Source organism: Physeter macrocephalus, chromosome 11, assembly GCF_002837175.3.
Source record: "Physeter macrocephalus isolate SW-GA chromosome 11, ASM283717v5, whole genome shotgun sequence".
In the NCBI taxonomy this organism is placed as follows: Eukaryota; Metazoa; Chordata; class Mammalia; order Artiodactyla; family Physeteridae; genus Physeter; species Physeter macrocephalus.
In genome coordinates, this window is record NC_041224.1 from 65,625,597 (window position 1) to 65,642,623 (window position 17,027).

Here is a 17,027-nt window from a genome sequence, read left to right on the forward strand (position 1 = left end):
AGCTCCAGCTCTCCGCCCTGGGTGTATCTAGGGTCGGCACCCCAGCCTGATCAAAAAGCCTTAGCCCGGATTCTGTAGATTCCAAATCTGGGCCCTCCACGCTGGTGTCTTGGAACCTTGTATCCCTCCTCTCCCCTACTTCCACACACCTAATTAGGTGTCTGTTTCTTTAACCATCAAAGACTTGGGCGGCGGTGGGGGTGCTATCTTCGTTCCCGGTTCCCCAGCCCTTCAGTAACTGTACCATTATCAACATTACAGACATTAGAGGCTCCTGCGCGCCCGGCGGCGCCGGTCGAGATGCTCTCAGTCTTCTCCTAGCTGAGCTCGGAGGCTGATCCTGGAGTCGTACCTGCCATCCCAGGCCTCGGCGGATTCTGCCCGGGGCCACTCGGGGTCTAGCCCTGCTAGGGCGGGCACTGAACTCTTCAGGGTCCAAGGCGGGGGTAAGGGTTGTCTTTTCCCCAGGGCAGGCTTGGGGAACAAAAGCGCTTGCTGGAGAGTGGGCGGGAGCTGCGGGGGTCCGCGGGAGTCGGCGCCCTCGTCTGGGTGACCACTGCGCCCTTAGTCGCCCTCCAGGCGCCTGATGCCCTGTCTCCCTGCAGAATTCCCCTGGCTTCTGCATCCCCGGCAAAAGAGCAAGGCAAGGGGCTCTTGCTTGGCTCGCGGGCCCCAAAGGTTCCCAGGACTCGGGCGGGTGGGGTCCCTGCGGTCCGGGAAGTTCTCCGCAGAGAGTGAGCGAGCTCATTTTTCTTTCCATTCCCCAGCCTCTGTCTTCCCAGTCCTTCAACCCTTCCAAGTTATCCCCTGCTTGCCTCCCTGTACGCCTCCTAGCCGAAAGCAAAGAGAACCCCCCAACACACAAAATAACGAGAGGTAAAAAATGGGTGGAGGGTCCACAAGTCTCGCGCCTCCGTGCCTGAGCCTCGGTCACTGCCTTTACGCCAGGCTCCCCTCCCCCCGCCAGGGAAAGTCTCCAGGATCCCCATACAGGACCCGATTCTCCAACCTCGCTGCTGGGCCCCCGGCTCCCCAGATCCCTCTTCCTCGGCCAGGGCTCCTCGAATTGCCCTTCAGGATTACCAAGACGCGCGGACAACACACCCAGGACGCCCCCCTTGCTCCGCAGACAAAGAGTCTGTGCCAGGCCAGCCGGCCGCGCCATTCCCCCGCCCAGTCAGGCCCAAACCGCCCGGACTCACTCCCGGACTAGGGACCTGCTCTCGCGGCCCCCACTGCACGGTCAAGATCCTCTTATTCCTCCTCCCTCCTCGAAGACACCTTCTCCCTCAGGGCGCCCCCGCGCCCCTCCGCCGGGGCGTCTGTGGGAACTACAGGCACAGGCAGGTGGAATGAAGTTCTGGGTTCTGAATTCCGGGTTGAGCGAGATGCACTGGTCCCAGATGGCTGGGCTGCCTGTAGCGACCGCAGGAATAGGAGAGAGGGAAGGATGCGAAGTGTGTGTGCGCCAGTCTGTTCATATTTAATTTATAAAGGCTCCTCGGAACCCCGATCGGGTGGTCTCTTTAGAGGCAGAGCTCCTCACCCGTCTCTCTCCCCCACCTCCCCAGCTCATTAAAATGCTCAACACTGAAATCCGAAGATTGATCTCAGAGGCCCCAAACCGATCCACCTCCAGAGACCGCCACGGCCCGAGTGAGGGCTGGGGGGAACACGTGCGCCCGGAGTGCTCAGTGTCTATGGAAAAACCGGGGAAGGCAGGGGCTCTGCGTGTTTCCCGAAGCCTGCACCCCTTTTCCGATTCTGGTCAGCAACTCTGTCTCCAGGGCTGCCATGGGCACTGAGGGGGAACAGAAATCGCGTTTTATACAAATGCCTCGACATCCCTGAGCTTCCACTTCTTTGTCGCCAAAAGAAATATCGGGGTTTCGCCAGAGACAGGAAGCGAGAGTCCGGAACAGCAAATATTCGAGTCTGCTGAGGCCCGTTGTTGCGTGAGGGTGTGAAACATTAGGGTGGTATCAGGCCGCAGAGGCTTTGGGGGATAGTGTGTGGGGTTGATGGTGTGTTTGCTCGTTAGACCGTGAAGATGATGGCGGGGGCGGAGGAGGGAGAGAGATGCTCAAGCCTGAAGTCTCCAACCCACAGTGCTCAAAAGGAGCAGACGTTTTGTAACCATCCCTTTCCATACCGCCTTCTGCTGCAGCCCCGGAGCCCCATTCGCCCCTAGCTGGCAAGTCCTGAGGGCGAGGCACTTGGCTGCGCTCGGGCCGGCTTCCTGGAAGCGGAGGCTGGTACCAACGCGCCCTGCCCCACCCAGCGGTGCGCACGGGCCCTCGAGCTGGGCGGTGGGCTTCCAGCGCTGGTTTAGCCACAAAAGGCGAGACATACAGAGTCGACCTGAGGAGGCTGGGCAGGGGAGCGCCCGGTAGGGCGGTGTGTTCTAGTCTTCGGGTTGGACTGGCAAGAGGTGAGGTGGGAGCTGGGGAAACCAGGGCTCGTAGCTGCCCAGAGCCAGGCAAAAATAGCAGAGGGAGGGTGAGGCGCTCTGCTAACACTATCAATTATGCATCGTGTTGAACGTGGCTTCGGGGAGGAGGCGGCTAGCAGCGGGGGTGCGGAAAGGAAGAGTCCGCGCGACCCCTGCGGCGCGCAGCTCAGCCGGTCCCGCTCGAGGACTCTCTGCGCCACCGCCTGCCCTTGCAAAAAGAGTTTTAAGGCAAAGACACGCTTCCCCCCTTCAGGCGTGAGCTCTTCCTTCCCCCAAATTCCTCAAAGATGGTTTGTCTCACGTGTTGCGGGGCGTAAAAGAGGCTCGCATTCAATTAGCAGCAAAGCTAACGGGCTCTGGCGGGACCCGCGCGTGAGGGTGAGTGCGCATGAATGTGTGTGCGTGCAGGAGGGGGTAATGCTGAGCGTCCCGGGTGAAGGTGTGCCTTTGAAAATGTGTGTGAACGTAGCGAGATCTCAACACATTGATGCGATTATTACATGATGATGGGTAATTCTAACATATGAAGAGCGACTGTGTGGAGGGTGCGAGGGTCTGTGTCTGTGCCAACGCGTTCGAATGGGGAGGGAGTCGTGTGATTAGGGATAGTGACAATGTCTGCAGATGTGTAAATGGGGGGGGGGGGACGAGGGTTATGGGAGTGTGGTGAACTGGAAAGAGCCAAGCCGGGGCGCTGGGCGTGGGGGCGCCCCTTTGTGACCAACGTCTCTTGGCCAGGGGAAGAGTCTCTATGGCTTTAACAAATGTAGATGATGCGGGAGGTGGGAGAGGCTGTGCGCGTCCCTGCTGAGCCCGGGAGCGCGCGAGGACTCTTCAATCTGCAGCCAGTGAGAGGTGGGGGGAACAGAGGCGAAAGGAAAAACTGAAGTGGGACCTCAGGGCCAGGGGAGTCCACAACTTACCTGTCCCTTTCTCTGCCTCTCCCCCATCTTCCCCACAGTCGCAGCAACAGATGTGGGAAGCGCCCTTGGGCTGTCGTCCTGGCTCCGCGACCTCAAGTCTGGAGAAGGGGTTGCAGCCCGAGGGCAGCGCGCGGAGAGTCGGCGAGCAGCGGGTAAGCAGCGGAGACCACCCCGTAACGCTGAGCCAGATGGGGGTAAATCCCGTCCAGGGTGCCAGACCCTGCCGGCTCTCTCTAGGCGAGACCGGGGAGAAGAGGGGAGGGGCCTTCCCTCCGGAGCGAGAGGGAGTGGGGAACGCGGGTTCCAAAGACCAGAGGGTGGGAGGGGCTCTGCCGAACCTGCCAGGAGCCCTAAGTGGGAGCGGAGAACCTGTTTGTAAGTGCGTTTGTATGACTGCGGATACGAATCTTTTATTGGGGGGGGGGGATTGTCCTCAGGCATTGTGGGCTGCAGAAAAGAGGCAGAATCTTGAACCTTCTACTTGATTAGCTAGTGGCAGCCCCCTTGACCCATCGGCTAGGGACTCCCCCGCCCCCATGGGAGCCGTCTGGGAATATGCGGAGGGGGGAGCGAGAATCTTTAGTGACCTCCCTCCATTGCTCTTGGTCCCAGCTCGGAGGAGGACCTCCTTCCTCAGAAGGAAGGTTGATCGAGGGGCCCTGTTGGTTTTCCCCTGCTAGGAGTTGCAGCCCAGGGCAGGCGGCTTCAGTTGCGGCCGAAGAGGGACCTGACGAGTCTGTTTCCCGGGTCCCAAGCCTCTTGCCACCTGCAGCAAGTTCTCAGCACTTGCTGATCCGCTGGGATTTCAGTCTGAGAGGGCTGTCTGTGTACAGGCGCAAGTGCTCGCCTGTGTCCCTGTGTGTGGGTTGGTCTGTGTGAGGACTTGTGACCTGGTGTCTGTCAATTCTCACAATGAACAGAAAAGCACTTTGCCCCGTGGTGGAGAACGCTGTACAAATGCTGTGTTCAGTTGAGAGAACAATGAGGTCTCCAGGATATATTGTGTCTGTGTCTGGGTGTCTTTGTGTTTGTATGTCTAGGAAATGTGTTGTGAACCCCTAAGCCCCTGCAGAAGTTGTCGGTTTGATGGCAGGTGCCTGGGCGTGTGTTTGTATTGTTGTGCACTTGTATGGGCGTGTGCGGGCGAGTGATGTGCCGTGGGACAAAGAGTTCAAGGGAGGACAGGCGGTCACGGACAAAAATACCCTTTCTATGTATCCCTTTCACTGAGTTAAACGAAGGCTTAGAAACATAGTCAGGGCTCTCGATGCAAAGCCCAGGGCAGACCTGCTAGCGGCCCACTCTGTGCAGGGCTCAGCCCCAGGCTGATGGGATAGGTAGAGAAAAAAAGAGCAAGGTACAAGGCGACTAGAAAAGGAAGTCAGGGCCCTGAGAGGGAGCAAGCATTGAATCCCAAGACTTTTACTCAGCTCCAACTCGTGCCTAAGAGAGGCTCCTGGGCACAGAGGAGAAAGTTACCGCAGCCCTGGGACCTGCCCTAGACGGGTTTACGGAGGGGGCAGATGGATAGGGAAGGGAAGCTGGGGCTCAGTGAGTCACCTCCCCTCTTCCCCCGGCTTCCACCTGCAGGATCCGCGATGGTGCCCTCGAGGGCCCTGTGGCTGGCTTGGGCGCTGCTAGGAGTGGCCGGAGCGTGCCCAGAGCCGTGCGCCTGTGTGGACAAGTACGCGCACCAATTCGCCGACTGCGCCTACAAGGAGCTGCGCGAGGTGCCGGAAGGACTACCGGCCAACGTGACCACGCTTAGTCTGTCGGCGAACAAGATCACCGTGCTGCGGCGTGGGGCCTTCGCCGACGTCACGCAGGTCACGTCGCTGTGGCTGGCGCACAATGAGGTACGCACCGTGGAGCTGGGCTCGCTGGCGGTGCTGAGCCAGCTCAAGAACCTCGACCTGAGCCACAACCTCATATCCAGCTTCCCATGGAGCGACCTGCGTAACCTGAGCGCTCTACAGCTACTCAAGATGAACCACAACCGCTTGGGCTCGTTGCCCCGGGACGCACTCGGTGCACTGCCCGACCTGCGCTCCCTACGCATCAACAACAACCGGCTTCGTACACTGGCTCCTGGCACCTTCGATGCACTAAGCGCGCTGTCACATCTGCAACTCTATCACAACCCCTTCCACTGCGGTTGCAGCCTTGTGTGGCTGCAGGCCTGGGCCGCGAGCACCCGGGTCTCGTTACCGGAGCCCGACTCCATCGCGTGCGCCTCTCCTCCGGCTCTGCAGGGGGTGCCGGTGCACCGCCTGCCCGCCCTGTCCTGTGCACCTCCCAGTGTGCATCTGAGTGTTGAGCCGCCGCCTGAGGCGCCGGGCAGCCCCCTGCGCTCCGGCCTAACGCTCATGCTACACTGCGTCGCCGAAGGACACCCCACGCCCCGCCTGCAATGGCAACTTCAGATCCCGGGGGGCACCGTAGTGTTAGTGCCGCCGATCCTGAACGGGGAGGACGACGGGGACGGGGCGGAAGACGGGGAGGAGGAAGGAGATGGGGATGGGCCAACGCAGACAGAGGCTCCAACCCCGACTCCAGCACCCGCTTGGCCCGCGCCCCCAGCTACCCCGCGCTTCCTGGCCCTTACAAACGGCTCCCTGTTGGTGCCCCTCCTGAGTGCCAAGGAGGCAGGCATCTACACATGCCGTGCCCACAACGAGCTGGGTGCCAACTCCACGTCAGTTCGTGTGGCAGTGGCAGCTGCAGGGCCCCCGAAGCACGCTCCTGGCGCAGGGGGAGACCCTGATGGGCAGGCTCCAACCTCTGAGCGCAAGTCCACAGCCAAAACCCGGGGCAACAGTGTCCTACCTTCCAAGCCCGAGGGCAAAATCAAAAGCCAAGGCCTGGGCCGGGTTAGCGTCCTCGGGGAGACACAGGAGCGGCCGGAAGGGGACGAGGAGGCAGGGGAGGGTGAAGAGGCGGAAGACCAGCTCTCTGCTGACCCGGTGGAGGAGCAACGCTGTGGCCACGGGGACCCCTCGCGGTACGTGTCCAACCACGCGTTCAACCAGAGCGCCGAGCTCAAGCCTCATGTCTTTGAGCTGGGCGTCATCGCGCTGGACGTGGCGGAGCGCGAGGCGCGGGTGCAGCTGACGCCACTGGCGGCAAGATGGGGCCCTGGGCCCGGCGGGCCTGCGGGAGCAGGGCGGCCCGGACGGCGGCCATTGCGCCTGCTCTATCTGTGCCCGGCGGGGGGCGGCGCAGCAGTGCAGTGGTCGCGTGTAGAGGAGGGCGTCAACGCCTACTGGTTCCGTGGCCTGCGGCCCGGCACCAACTACTCCGTGTGCCTGGCGCTGGCAGGCGAGGCCTGCCACGTGCAAGTGGTGTTCGCCACCAAGAAAGAGTTGCCCTCACTGCTGGTTATCGTGGCGGTGAGCGTGTTCCTCCTGGTGCTGGCCACCGTGCCCCTGCTGGGCGCCGCCTGCTGCCATCTGCTGGCCAAACACCCGGGCAAGCCGTACCGTCTTATCCTGAGGCCGCAGGCCCCGGATCCCATGGAGAAGCGCATCGCCGCCGATTTCGACCCGCGTGCCTCCTACCTCGAGTCCGAGAAAAGCTACCCGGCAGGCGGCGAGGCGGGCGGCGAGGAGCCAGAGGAGACCCCCGGGGAGGGCCTTGACGAAGAAGCAGAGCAGGGGGACCCAGGTGGGGACCTGCAGGGGGAGGAGAGCCTGGCGGCCTGCTCGCTGGTGGAATCCCAGTCCAAGGCCAACCAAGAGGAGTTCGAGGCGGGCTCCGAGTACAGTGATCGGCTGCCCCTGGGTGCCGAAGCGGTCAACATCGCCCAGGAGATTAACGGCAACTACAGGCAGACAGCGGGCTGAACCCCCAGCCCCTCTGGCAGCCCATTCCCATCCCCCACCTTGGGTGCCTGGGAGCAGAAGCCTTGGGCTGACAGGATTTATGCCCCCCCAACTTTCACTTACGCCACCCCCTTACCACCCCCTAACCTTGACTACTGGGGACTTCTAGTGGGACGATTTTACCAGTCCCACCCAAGACGGTCATTGTCCTCGTGGGCTGAATTCCCCTCCATGGCGAGCACAGTTCCCCGCTCCTCCCTCTCTGTATAAGACACCACCCGCTGACCGTGAGGCGAAATCCAAGCCTCTCCGTTCCCACTGCAATTATCTGCGAAATCCGCCCCGAGCCCGCTCCACAGTGGGCTCGGAAGCCAGAGGAAATGGGAGGAGACTTTGGAAACATCTGATGGGCACGCTGTGGCTCGGGGGTCAGTCCGGGGCCCCCAGGAGATGTCCTTAGCGTGGAGCGCTATGGGGTCCCGCCTCAACCCCTACTCCGCCCTTTCCGGGGTGCACATCCCAGAAGCCAGGATTCTGTGGCAACTCCCCAGTTTTTAGTTTCAAAGCCCCCTTATGACTGGGAACCAAACGCTTCTGTCCCCCGTCCCCCACTCCGCTTCTGACCAGCTGGAGCCGAGCCGGGTGCCTGCGGCGCTTTCCAGCTCCGCGCTCCGATTTTCATATTTTCGTTGTTTTCAAAGACAGTGACACTCCGGATCTGGTGCTAACAGTCCCTTGCTAGCCTCTGGGAAAACTGGGTGTGTGTGTGTCTGGGGATGGGGGGAATCCGTCTTCTCTCGCGCTCTCTCCTAACTTAAAGCGCCGCAAAACCACGCGCCCTGTTTCCGCGGAGGGTGCGGCTTTGGTCCCGGGCCAATTTCGTTGTAGGTGAGTCGGCAATTATTTCTGGAGACTCGACAGCTCCGCTTCCGCTGCTGCATGCGGCCCAGACCTCAGCTCGAGAAGCACCAGGGGCGCCGGAAGCCAACCCCGGCCTCCTGGACCGGGTCTCTGGTGAGGGGCGAGCGTCCCGGTTCGCACAAAGCCTGCGCGTGGCCGTGCGGCGGGATTCGGAGGGAGAAAAGCCCCTTGGTCCGCGCGCCCCCCCCAGCCCCGCCCCTCCTTCCGCGAGAATAGTAACATTTGCGCGGCTGTAGTCCTAGACGAGCGTGCTCTGTAGGAGAAAAGTCTGTGTCCTGTAAAAGTGTGTCAAGGGTAGTGTAGGGAGGCGGGCGGGAGGGAGGGCGGGGAGAGGGGACACGGCGCGGCGACTCGGGCGCTGGTCTTTTTTCTTTCTTGCAGAAAAGCCTAGGGGTTGGGGTGGGGGGTTTGGGTCGTCGGGACCAGCCCTGTCAGTGAAGCGCAGCACAAGTGCGGCCCGGGGCAGAATAGCCCCCTGGAGTCCGCACCCTTTTCTAAAGGCGTCTGTATGTAAACAGTCAATAAAACAATCGATTTGAACTGGCCTTGGTGACTCTTTGTCGGGGGACAGAGGGAGGAAGCCTGGAGCATGCAGGAGGAAACAACAGAAGGAAGGAGCCCATAGGATCCTCCCGTTGGGATCCTTTGTGTGATTTTTTTGTTTGACTGTCTTGTGATTTTACCAGGTGTTTACACCGGCTGCCTGCTCTTGGTGCCTCCAGCTCCGGGATGGAGGGGGCAAACCAGGTGGGATGGGGGAGGCTGGAAGTGAGTGGGGAGGGCTTGCAGAGAGGGAGGGGTGGCTCTCTGCAGACTGAACGCGGGGAGCTCCAGAGTGTGTGTGTGTGCGAGTGCACAATCCTCCTTGGGTTGACACTGTCACTATGATGGGGTGTGGCTGTGCGTATGAGAACTGCCTAGTTTCTGTGTCTCAACACCAGCTTTGGTTCTCTGAAGATGCATAGGGGCAAGACTTGTGCACAAAAGATGTCACAAGGAACACAAATTACAGAGCAGGCAAATGATGGAGAGCAGCAAAGGGGGAAATCGGCAAGGTTGATTCCACAGAACAAACTGATGCTTTTAGCCCAGGAGCCATGCGTGTGTGTGCGTGTGCGTGTGTGTGTGTGTGTTGAGGGATGATGCTCTGTGAATGATGCATGGACATCTGGCAGGGCGTGTGACTGTTGGTGTGGGCTGAGGTGGGTGCACATGTACCATCAGGGTTGGAAGCACACTGATTTAATAGTCCTAGAAATGGGACTTCTTGGGTGGGGAACAGGAGAGACAGAGAGATCCAAAGTGGATGCTCCTGTCCAGCCTACAGTGCTAGGGTTGGGCCGGTTGTATTTCAGCTGAATCCCCCCAGGGGATGAGGAGCAGCCAGGTAGATTGGTGGAAGAGGAAAGGAATAGAAATGAGGGGGGCAGGTGAAGAGTCCATCTCTACTCTCTTTTCTTCCTGCTTCTAATCTCTCCTCATCCCTCACCCTCTCTGTGGGTAGCAGGTCTTCCTAACTGGACCAGGCCAGTCTGGGGACCAGGCCCAGGTCCAGACACCCAGCATCCTGTCCTAGCTTGTCTCCTGGCAGAGGCAGTAGCTGGGACATTTCCCAGGGCCAGAGCCCAGGTTCCCTTCCCAGACCAGCAAAGCTGTCTCTGAGAAAAATTCCCCTCTGAGGATCACAGCCCAAGCCGCACCACTGCAGCCCACACCACTGTCAGGGACATAGCTCAGAAATATCTTTTAGGAAGAGGGCTGCTTTGTTCTATCTGCAAATGCTGCCTTTGAGCAGGGGGCAGGGACTGGCCCAATTCCTGTGGTTCAGGAAGCCACCCACACAGTTGCATTCGGGCACAGGCCTGGCTGGGCTGGTGAGTGCTTACCAATGTCCGTCCCACCCAATCCTCTCCTCGTGGGAGGAGGGGGTAGAGGGAAGGCCTCCTTCGTGTTCCACCCCGTCCTAAGGATTGAGAACCCTCCTGGAGACCCCCTAGGATCCTGAGTGCCCCCAAGGGATTGTGCAGAGTTGCTGAGAGTTCTGCCCCTTCTTTGTCCCAGGCCAAGCTTTCTAATGAACACGTCACTGCTCTGCTCGGCCTCACGCTCCCTGGACTAGGCCAGGCCCAAAGGCTTGGCCCATAGGACAGGAATGGGTGGGTGCTGGAGGCTGAGGACCATGGTGCTGTGACACTCTGCCAACTGCCCGTTGAGATACCAGCCCTCTCAGGAACTCTGTGGCTTCTGTCCGAATGTTTGGCTCATGAACAGAATGGTCCCCAGCCTCTGGCCTTCCTTCTTATCTCCTTTTAAATTTTATTCTTTCATTTCCTCCCCTTCTCTCCTCTCTGTTCTCTTTTTTTCTGCCTCTCCCTTTTTTCTTCCTCAAGGACTCTTATAAAATCCCAGGGTTGGAAGGTTCACTGAAGACTTACTAATTCAACTACCCACTTGAGGTTTAATTCTTTTCTACACAGTCCCCATCAGGTGGTTGTGCAACTTCAGTTTATATTTATGCAGACATGGGGACTCACTATTCACTCCCTCCTGCCAAGGAACCAGTTGTTGAGCAGTTTAAAATGTGTTTCCTCACTTCCACCCCCCAGGCCTGATGTTGCAATTGGCACATGCTCTGTGAGAACCTGCAGAGGCTCGGAGATGTGATCCCCACCTCCAACCCTCACTTCAGGGCTCCAAAGCTTTTCATTCAATGCACATTTTTGAGCCTCTGCTATATGCTTCAGGTGCTGTGCTAGCTAACTCTCTCCAGTGTATTTTGTCATAAAACTTATGTGGATGGGAATGGAGTCTAATGGGTTGAAGACAGAGAGAGAGAGACAGAGAGAGAGAGAGAGAGAGAGAGAGAGAGTCTGAATGTGTATGAGGGAACCTGGAAAATGGTCAGAGAATGCAATATGACAGCAGTAGCCTTGGAACTCAGAGCAATTTATCAGGAGCAGTAATTCTTTGAGCTACAGAAACCAGATGCCCAGGATGTGGCCTTGAATCAGATTGGAAAACTGTCTGCAGAAAGGTGATTTGAAAGGAGTCCTCCCCAACAAGTGTCTCCTAAAGATCAGCTGGAATGAGAACCATCTTGAAGATCATTCGAGAAAGTCCATTAATAAAAGGACAAAGGGAGGCAGGGCTTCTCTGAGGAAGAAGCAGCTGGTGTAGGGTCCTCTGCTTCCTGATTTTGTGTCTGGAATGCAGCCCTGCCCATGACACCTGAATAACAACCACAACTAAAGCTAACATCTCTGAAGATTACTTGGGTCAGTAAATGTTTGGACTGCTATTCCCTGGTTGTGATGCTAATCTTGGTTTTCCTTCCGGGATATCAGAATGATGCGTTTTGGTACATAGAGGAAAGGGAGGTAGCATCTTGCTATGACTGCCTTGCCCCAGGTTTGTTAATAGCAGAGCCCCAGTTATGAGACACTCCACAGGGAAAGAGGAACCTTCTGTCTGCACAACAGGAGGCATCATCTGCAGAGAAAGAACCATGACTGCAAGAGCACTGAGCAAAAGAAACTGGGAGACCTTGTTCTTTTAGGGATTAGATGCATTTTCTGCTGAAAAAGCCAAGCCCAGGTACTACGATATAAGAAAGGCCCCAAGTAGAGACCATAAATTGCCAAGTCTGACCTAACAAATACCTTTGCCTTGTAAATCTCCAACATAAAGATATTGAGAAGAGAAATTCTGGAAAATTGAGGATGGAGCAAGCAGAGCCACTTCAGTTGTAATGTGTCAATTAATTGATTGCATTTACAACACTCCCACCCATGCATATGTGTTCAATGACAAGATTTTGCCTTATGACTCAATAGAGAATAACATTATATTGAAAATGAAAGATCTACTGTGACTGGCATATAAAAGAGATTGAATTATAAAATGTCTTACAATATTAGCGTTTGTTTCAAAATATGGCCAGTATTCCTCATGAGACTTGATATGTATTAAAAAAACAAAAAAGAGCCATCCAAGGACCCCATGATGGGAAGACTTGTTGGGTTAAATTAGTTGGAAAGGTTTTGTATCATCCATTGGTTGAAGTAATTTAGGTAATTTGAAGGTGGTATGATTTTTTAAATTGTGCTAATTGCATATGCTTTGTCTGGACATGTGAATGTAAGTTCAATAATTAAGTTTAAGCCCACATGGAATAAGGAGAATAAAAGTGTTTATATTTTTATCAACTGTTTACTGCTTAAACATTTCCCCTTGTGTATTAGGAGTTAATTTGGTTTTGGCAAATTAGATGCATTTTCTCTTAGCAACACTCGAGCAAACTGGTCTTTAAATTGAGTCTAAAAGCCATTCTAGGCATCCAACCATTTGAGAGAAAAACTGCCACAATCATAGAGCTCAGATAGGAACTTCATAAGAATTGATCAGTGGTGAAATAGGGAAAGAATGGGAATGGAGAATTAATTATCAACGCTTTGTAATAAAAGTGGCCTATCATGTATTAAGACGGGCTAAAAATGCTACTGGTCACCAAATGTTAATAAAAATATTAACCAAATAATACCAATAGTAGCTAACATTTATTGAACTCTTACCATATTTAAGACACATACTATGGAACTTATAAGCATTATTTTATTAATCCTTACAATAATCCTGTGAGGTGATATTATTATTTCCATTTACAGGCAAAGGGACCAAAGAGCAGATAGGGTTAGTCATTTGCTGAAGGTCACACAGCTGTGATTTGCAGGGTTGAGGTTTGTACTTCGGTTATCTGACTCCAACATCAGAGCTCTTAGACACCAAGCCAAACCCCCTCCCAATACTTATATAAATCAGTTTAAGCGAGGGAAGATATATTTTACATAGTATTGCTAAATTTGCTGCTAATTATGGAGTTTGTCTAGAAAAAGGGTTTCTCTTGCTGTCTCTCTCATTTCTCAAAATAGCTTCCCCCCAATTATAAAAGTTATGCATGACTAAATGTAAATGGTTATAGCCACTTTGGGAAAATTTTGACAGTATACTAAAAGTAAAGATACATATAGCTTGTGATTCAGCAATTTCTCTCTTGGGCATATACCCAATAGAAATGAACGCTTAGGTCCACCAAAGACAAACGAGTCTTTTGGTGGACATAAGTACAAGAATGTTCACAGTGGCTTTATTTGTAATAGCCCCGAATTAGAAATAACCCAACTATTCACCAAGAGTAGATTTGGGGGTAGGGAGTGGAAACTGTGGTATATTCATACAATGGAATACCACACAACCACGAAAAAAAAACCACGAAAAAGAACAAAGCTACAACTACATACAATGGCACGGATGTCATAATGTTGAGTGAAAGAAGAATATGCAATGCATGATTTCATTTACATGAAGTTCAAGTACGGGTCAAACTAATTTTTGGTGAAAGAAGTCAGAATAGTATTGGAAGGCACTGACTAGGAGTGGGAACGATCAAAGGAGGTGCAAGAAATGTTTCATATCTGGATCTGGGTGGTGGTTTGTCAAACTTCATCAAGCTACAAACTTAAAATTTGTGCACTTTATTGTATGTTATACCTCGATTTTTAAAAGTGGAAAAATAACCCTTGGAAATAAAGCAACAAAGTAATACGTCATTATAGATCCACACTGTCCAATACAGCAGCCACTAGCCACATGTGGTTATTTAGATTTAAATTTTACTTAGTTAAAATGAAATGAAATGAAAAATTCAGTTCCTCAGTCACACTAGCCACATTTCGATGCTCAATGGCCACACATTGCTAGCGGCTACTGTATATTGGACAGCAGAGAGATAGAACATTCCCATCATCACAGAGAGTTCTGTTGGTAGTGTTTCAATAGAAAATTGAAAAATACAGAAGTATATAGAAAAATAGCATTATTTATAGTACCCCATCCAATGAAAACCATCCAGTCTCATTCTGAAAGAATTTTTATGAAATTAAAGTGACAAATTAAGTGACATATGAATGCATTCTTGCCCTAAATTAAATGCTGATTAACTGAAACCCCTTGACCACTACCCACAATCTCAGAGCTCTCTGCAGTGATAACCACTCTTACTGGGGTAGCATGTAACTTTTCAGGCCTTTTTTGCATGTATTTGTAAACATGTATGTATCTGTATGAAAATATAAGCAGTGTCTAACACAACCCCAGCTCAGGGAGCTTCCATCTGGTTCAGTTCAGTTTCCCCCAGTGCATGTGAAGGGTGTTACCTCCACTATCCACACCCCACCAGGGGTCTAGGGCTCTACTCCCCTCCATCTTGAGCTACTGTGGTCCCAGGGTTTTGTAAGAACAAATGTCACCTGGGGCAAGTCAGACAGGGGACCAAGCACAGTTCAGCGCAGAGGTGCTCCCAGGAGAGGGAGCTAGCCTGTGGCCCAGGGCCAGCCTGGCTGATGGTGGTGCTTGCTAGGATGAAGTCTGGGAGGTCTGCAGGCAGGGCTCAGCTTCCACTGAGGCTTTGCACAAAGGTCTTTTGCTGCTTTCACACCACAGTGGAGCACGGAACTCTTTTGTGAGGCTGCCCAGGATCCTGTTGGTACCAACGACATACTTTTCTCTCTGAGCAGCGCTGCAGGGACTCGTGGCGCAGGCTCCCTCTGAATCAGACCAATACAACTCTCGGTGTTTACATTTTGAGTTCCATTCTTAATTCATTAATTTTTAAACTTTCTTCATTTTAATATATTTTAATTGTTCATTTCAATATATGCATTTATAGCTATTAATGACCCCCTAAGTGCCACTTTAACATCTCCCAATTTTTGACAGAGAGTGTTTTCATTGTCATTTAGTTTTAAATATTTTATTCCATGAGATTTGTTCTTTGACCCATGAATTATTTAGACATGTGCTTTTAAATTTCCAAATGTATGTATTTTTCCCCGCCACTTTTGTTTTTGATGCTAACAGTTGTATTATATTCAGAGAATAAGGACTGTATGGCGTTGGGTATTTGATTATTAAAACTTGCTCTGAGGAATAGTATGTAGTTAATTTTTGTAAATGTTTATATATATTTGAAAAGAATGTTTACTATTGAATTGTTGGGTTCATGAGTATATGTTCATTAGATCAAGTTTTTTAATTTTATTGTTTACATCTTCTATTTCCTCACCAGTTTTTTGGTTTGCTTGTCCTATTAATTTCTGAGAAAGATGTATTAAAATCTCCTTCTATGATTGTGGATTTATGTATTTTTCCTTGTATTTTGCTCATTTCACATTGTGTATTTTTGAGGCATGTCAGAAGATGTATTCTTTTTCAGTTAGATTTTTATTGAAGTATAACATGCATACAGAAATGTATTTTCACAAAGCGAAAGCATGTATACCAGCACTCACGTCAACAAAAGGAAAATTATTAGCACCTAGCAGCCTCCCCATGCTCTCTTCCAGTCACTCCCCTTCCCCCTCTATCCTAACTTCTAACATCATAGATTAGTTTTGCCTGTATTTATAGTGTCTGTGAGATTGATTCATCCACATCATTGCATATATTCATTTTCACTGTTGTACAGTATTCCATCATGTGAATATACCACAATTCATTTATTCGTACTACTGTTGATGGACATTTATGCAACCGCTTGGGGCTATGAGAAATAATGCTGTTAAGGGCTTCCCTGGTGGCACAGTGGTTGAGAATCTGCCTGCCAATGCAGGGGACACGGGTTCGAGCCCTGATCTGGGAAGATCCCACACAGGCAACTAGGCCTGTGAGCCACCAACTACTGAGCCTGTGTGTCTGGAGCCTGTGCTCCGCAACAAGAGAGGCCGCGATAGTGGGAGGCCTGCACACCGCAATGAAGAGTGGCCCCCGCATGCCACAACTAGAGAAAGCCTTCGCACAGAAACGAAGACCCAACACAGCCATAAATAAATAAACAAATAAATTTTTTAAAAAAATAAATAATGCTGTTATATATACATACTACTATATATAAAATAGATAATCAACAAGGACCTACTGTATAGCACAGGGAACTTTACTTAATATTCTATAATAACCTATATGGGAAAAGAATCTAAAGCCTGCCAATGCAGGGGACACGGGTTCGAGCCCTGATCTGGGAAGATCCCACACAGGCAACTAGGCCTGTGAGCCACCAACTACTGAGCCTGTGTGTCTGGAGCCTGTGCTCCGCAACAAGAGAGGCCGCGATAGTGGGAGGCCTGCACACCGCAATGAAGAGTGGCCCCCGCATGCCACAACTAGAGAAAGCCTTCGCACAGAAACGAAGACCCAACACAGCCATAAATAAATAAACAAATAAATTTTTTAAAAAAATAAATAATGCTGTTATATATACATACTACTATATATAAAATAGATAATCAACAAGGACCTACTGTATAGCACAGGGAACTTTACTTAATATTCTATAATAACCTATATGGGAAAAGAATCTAAAAAAGAATGGATATATGTATATATATAACTGAATCACTTTGCTGTACACCTGAAACTGACAGAATGTTGTAAATCAACTGTACTCCAAGAAATTAAAAGAAATTAATATGAATAAACTTTTTGAGAGTTTGTTTAGTTTTGTAAAAAAAAAAAAAAAGAAAAAGAAAGAAAGAAAAAAGAAATAGTGCTGTTAAACTTTCCTGTATATATCTTTGGAGAATTTGTACATTTTTATAGGAGCAGAATTGCAAGGCAAAGAAAAAGAAAAACAAATATCGTATATTAGTGCATATATATGGAATCTAGAAAAACGGGACAGATGAACCTGTTTGCAGGGCAGGAATAGAGACATAGAGAACAGACATGTGGACACGGGGAAGGGTGGAAGGGGAGGGTGGGATGAATGGGAGATTAGGATTGACATCTATACAATACCATGTATAAAATAGATAGCTAGTGGGAACATGCTATATAGTGCAGGGAGCTCAGTTTGGT

At 52.0% G+C, this 17,027-nt stretch overlaps 1 protein-coding gene across 3 annotated transcripts; it reads left to right on the forward strand.

Moving 5' to 3' along the window:
- Window positions 1-2,221: 2,221 nt before the first annotated feature.
- ISLR2 (immunoglobulin superfamily containing leucine rich repeat 2) lies at window positions 2,222-8,655 on the forward strand. 3 transcript variants are annotated; one of them, XM_055088112.1, is made up of 3 exons: window positions 2,222-2,431; window positions 3,414-3,527; window positions 4,966-8,655. In XM_055088112.1, exon 3 carries the CDS (start codon window positions 4,974-4,976, stop codon window positions 7,215-7,217), a length of 2,244 nt encoding a protein of 747 aa, XP_054944087.1. In that variant the 5' UTR covers window positions 2,222-2,431; window positions 3,414-3,527; window positions 4,966-4,973; the 3' UTR covers window positions 7,218-8,655. The 3 variants fall into 3 exon arrangements, with proteins under 3 accessions (XP_054944087.1, XP_023984628.1, XP_007110893.2); XM_024128860.3 differs by lacking the exon at window positions 2,222-2,431 and adding an exon at window positions 2,822-2,830; XM_007110831.3 differs by lacking the exons at window positions 2,222-2,431; window positions 3,414-3,527 and adding an exon at window positions 3,710-3,750.
- Window positions 8,656-17,027: the final 8,372 nt, after the last annotated feature.

Coding starts and splice junctions, on each gene's coding strand:
- ISLR2 (XM_055088112.1), top strand. CDS start 4,974: ATGGTGCCCTCGAGGGCCCTGTGGCTGGCTTGGGCGCTGCTAGGAGTG.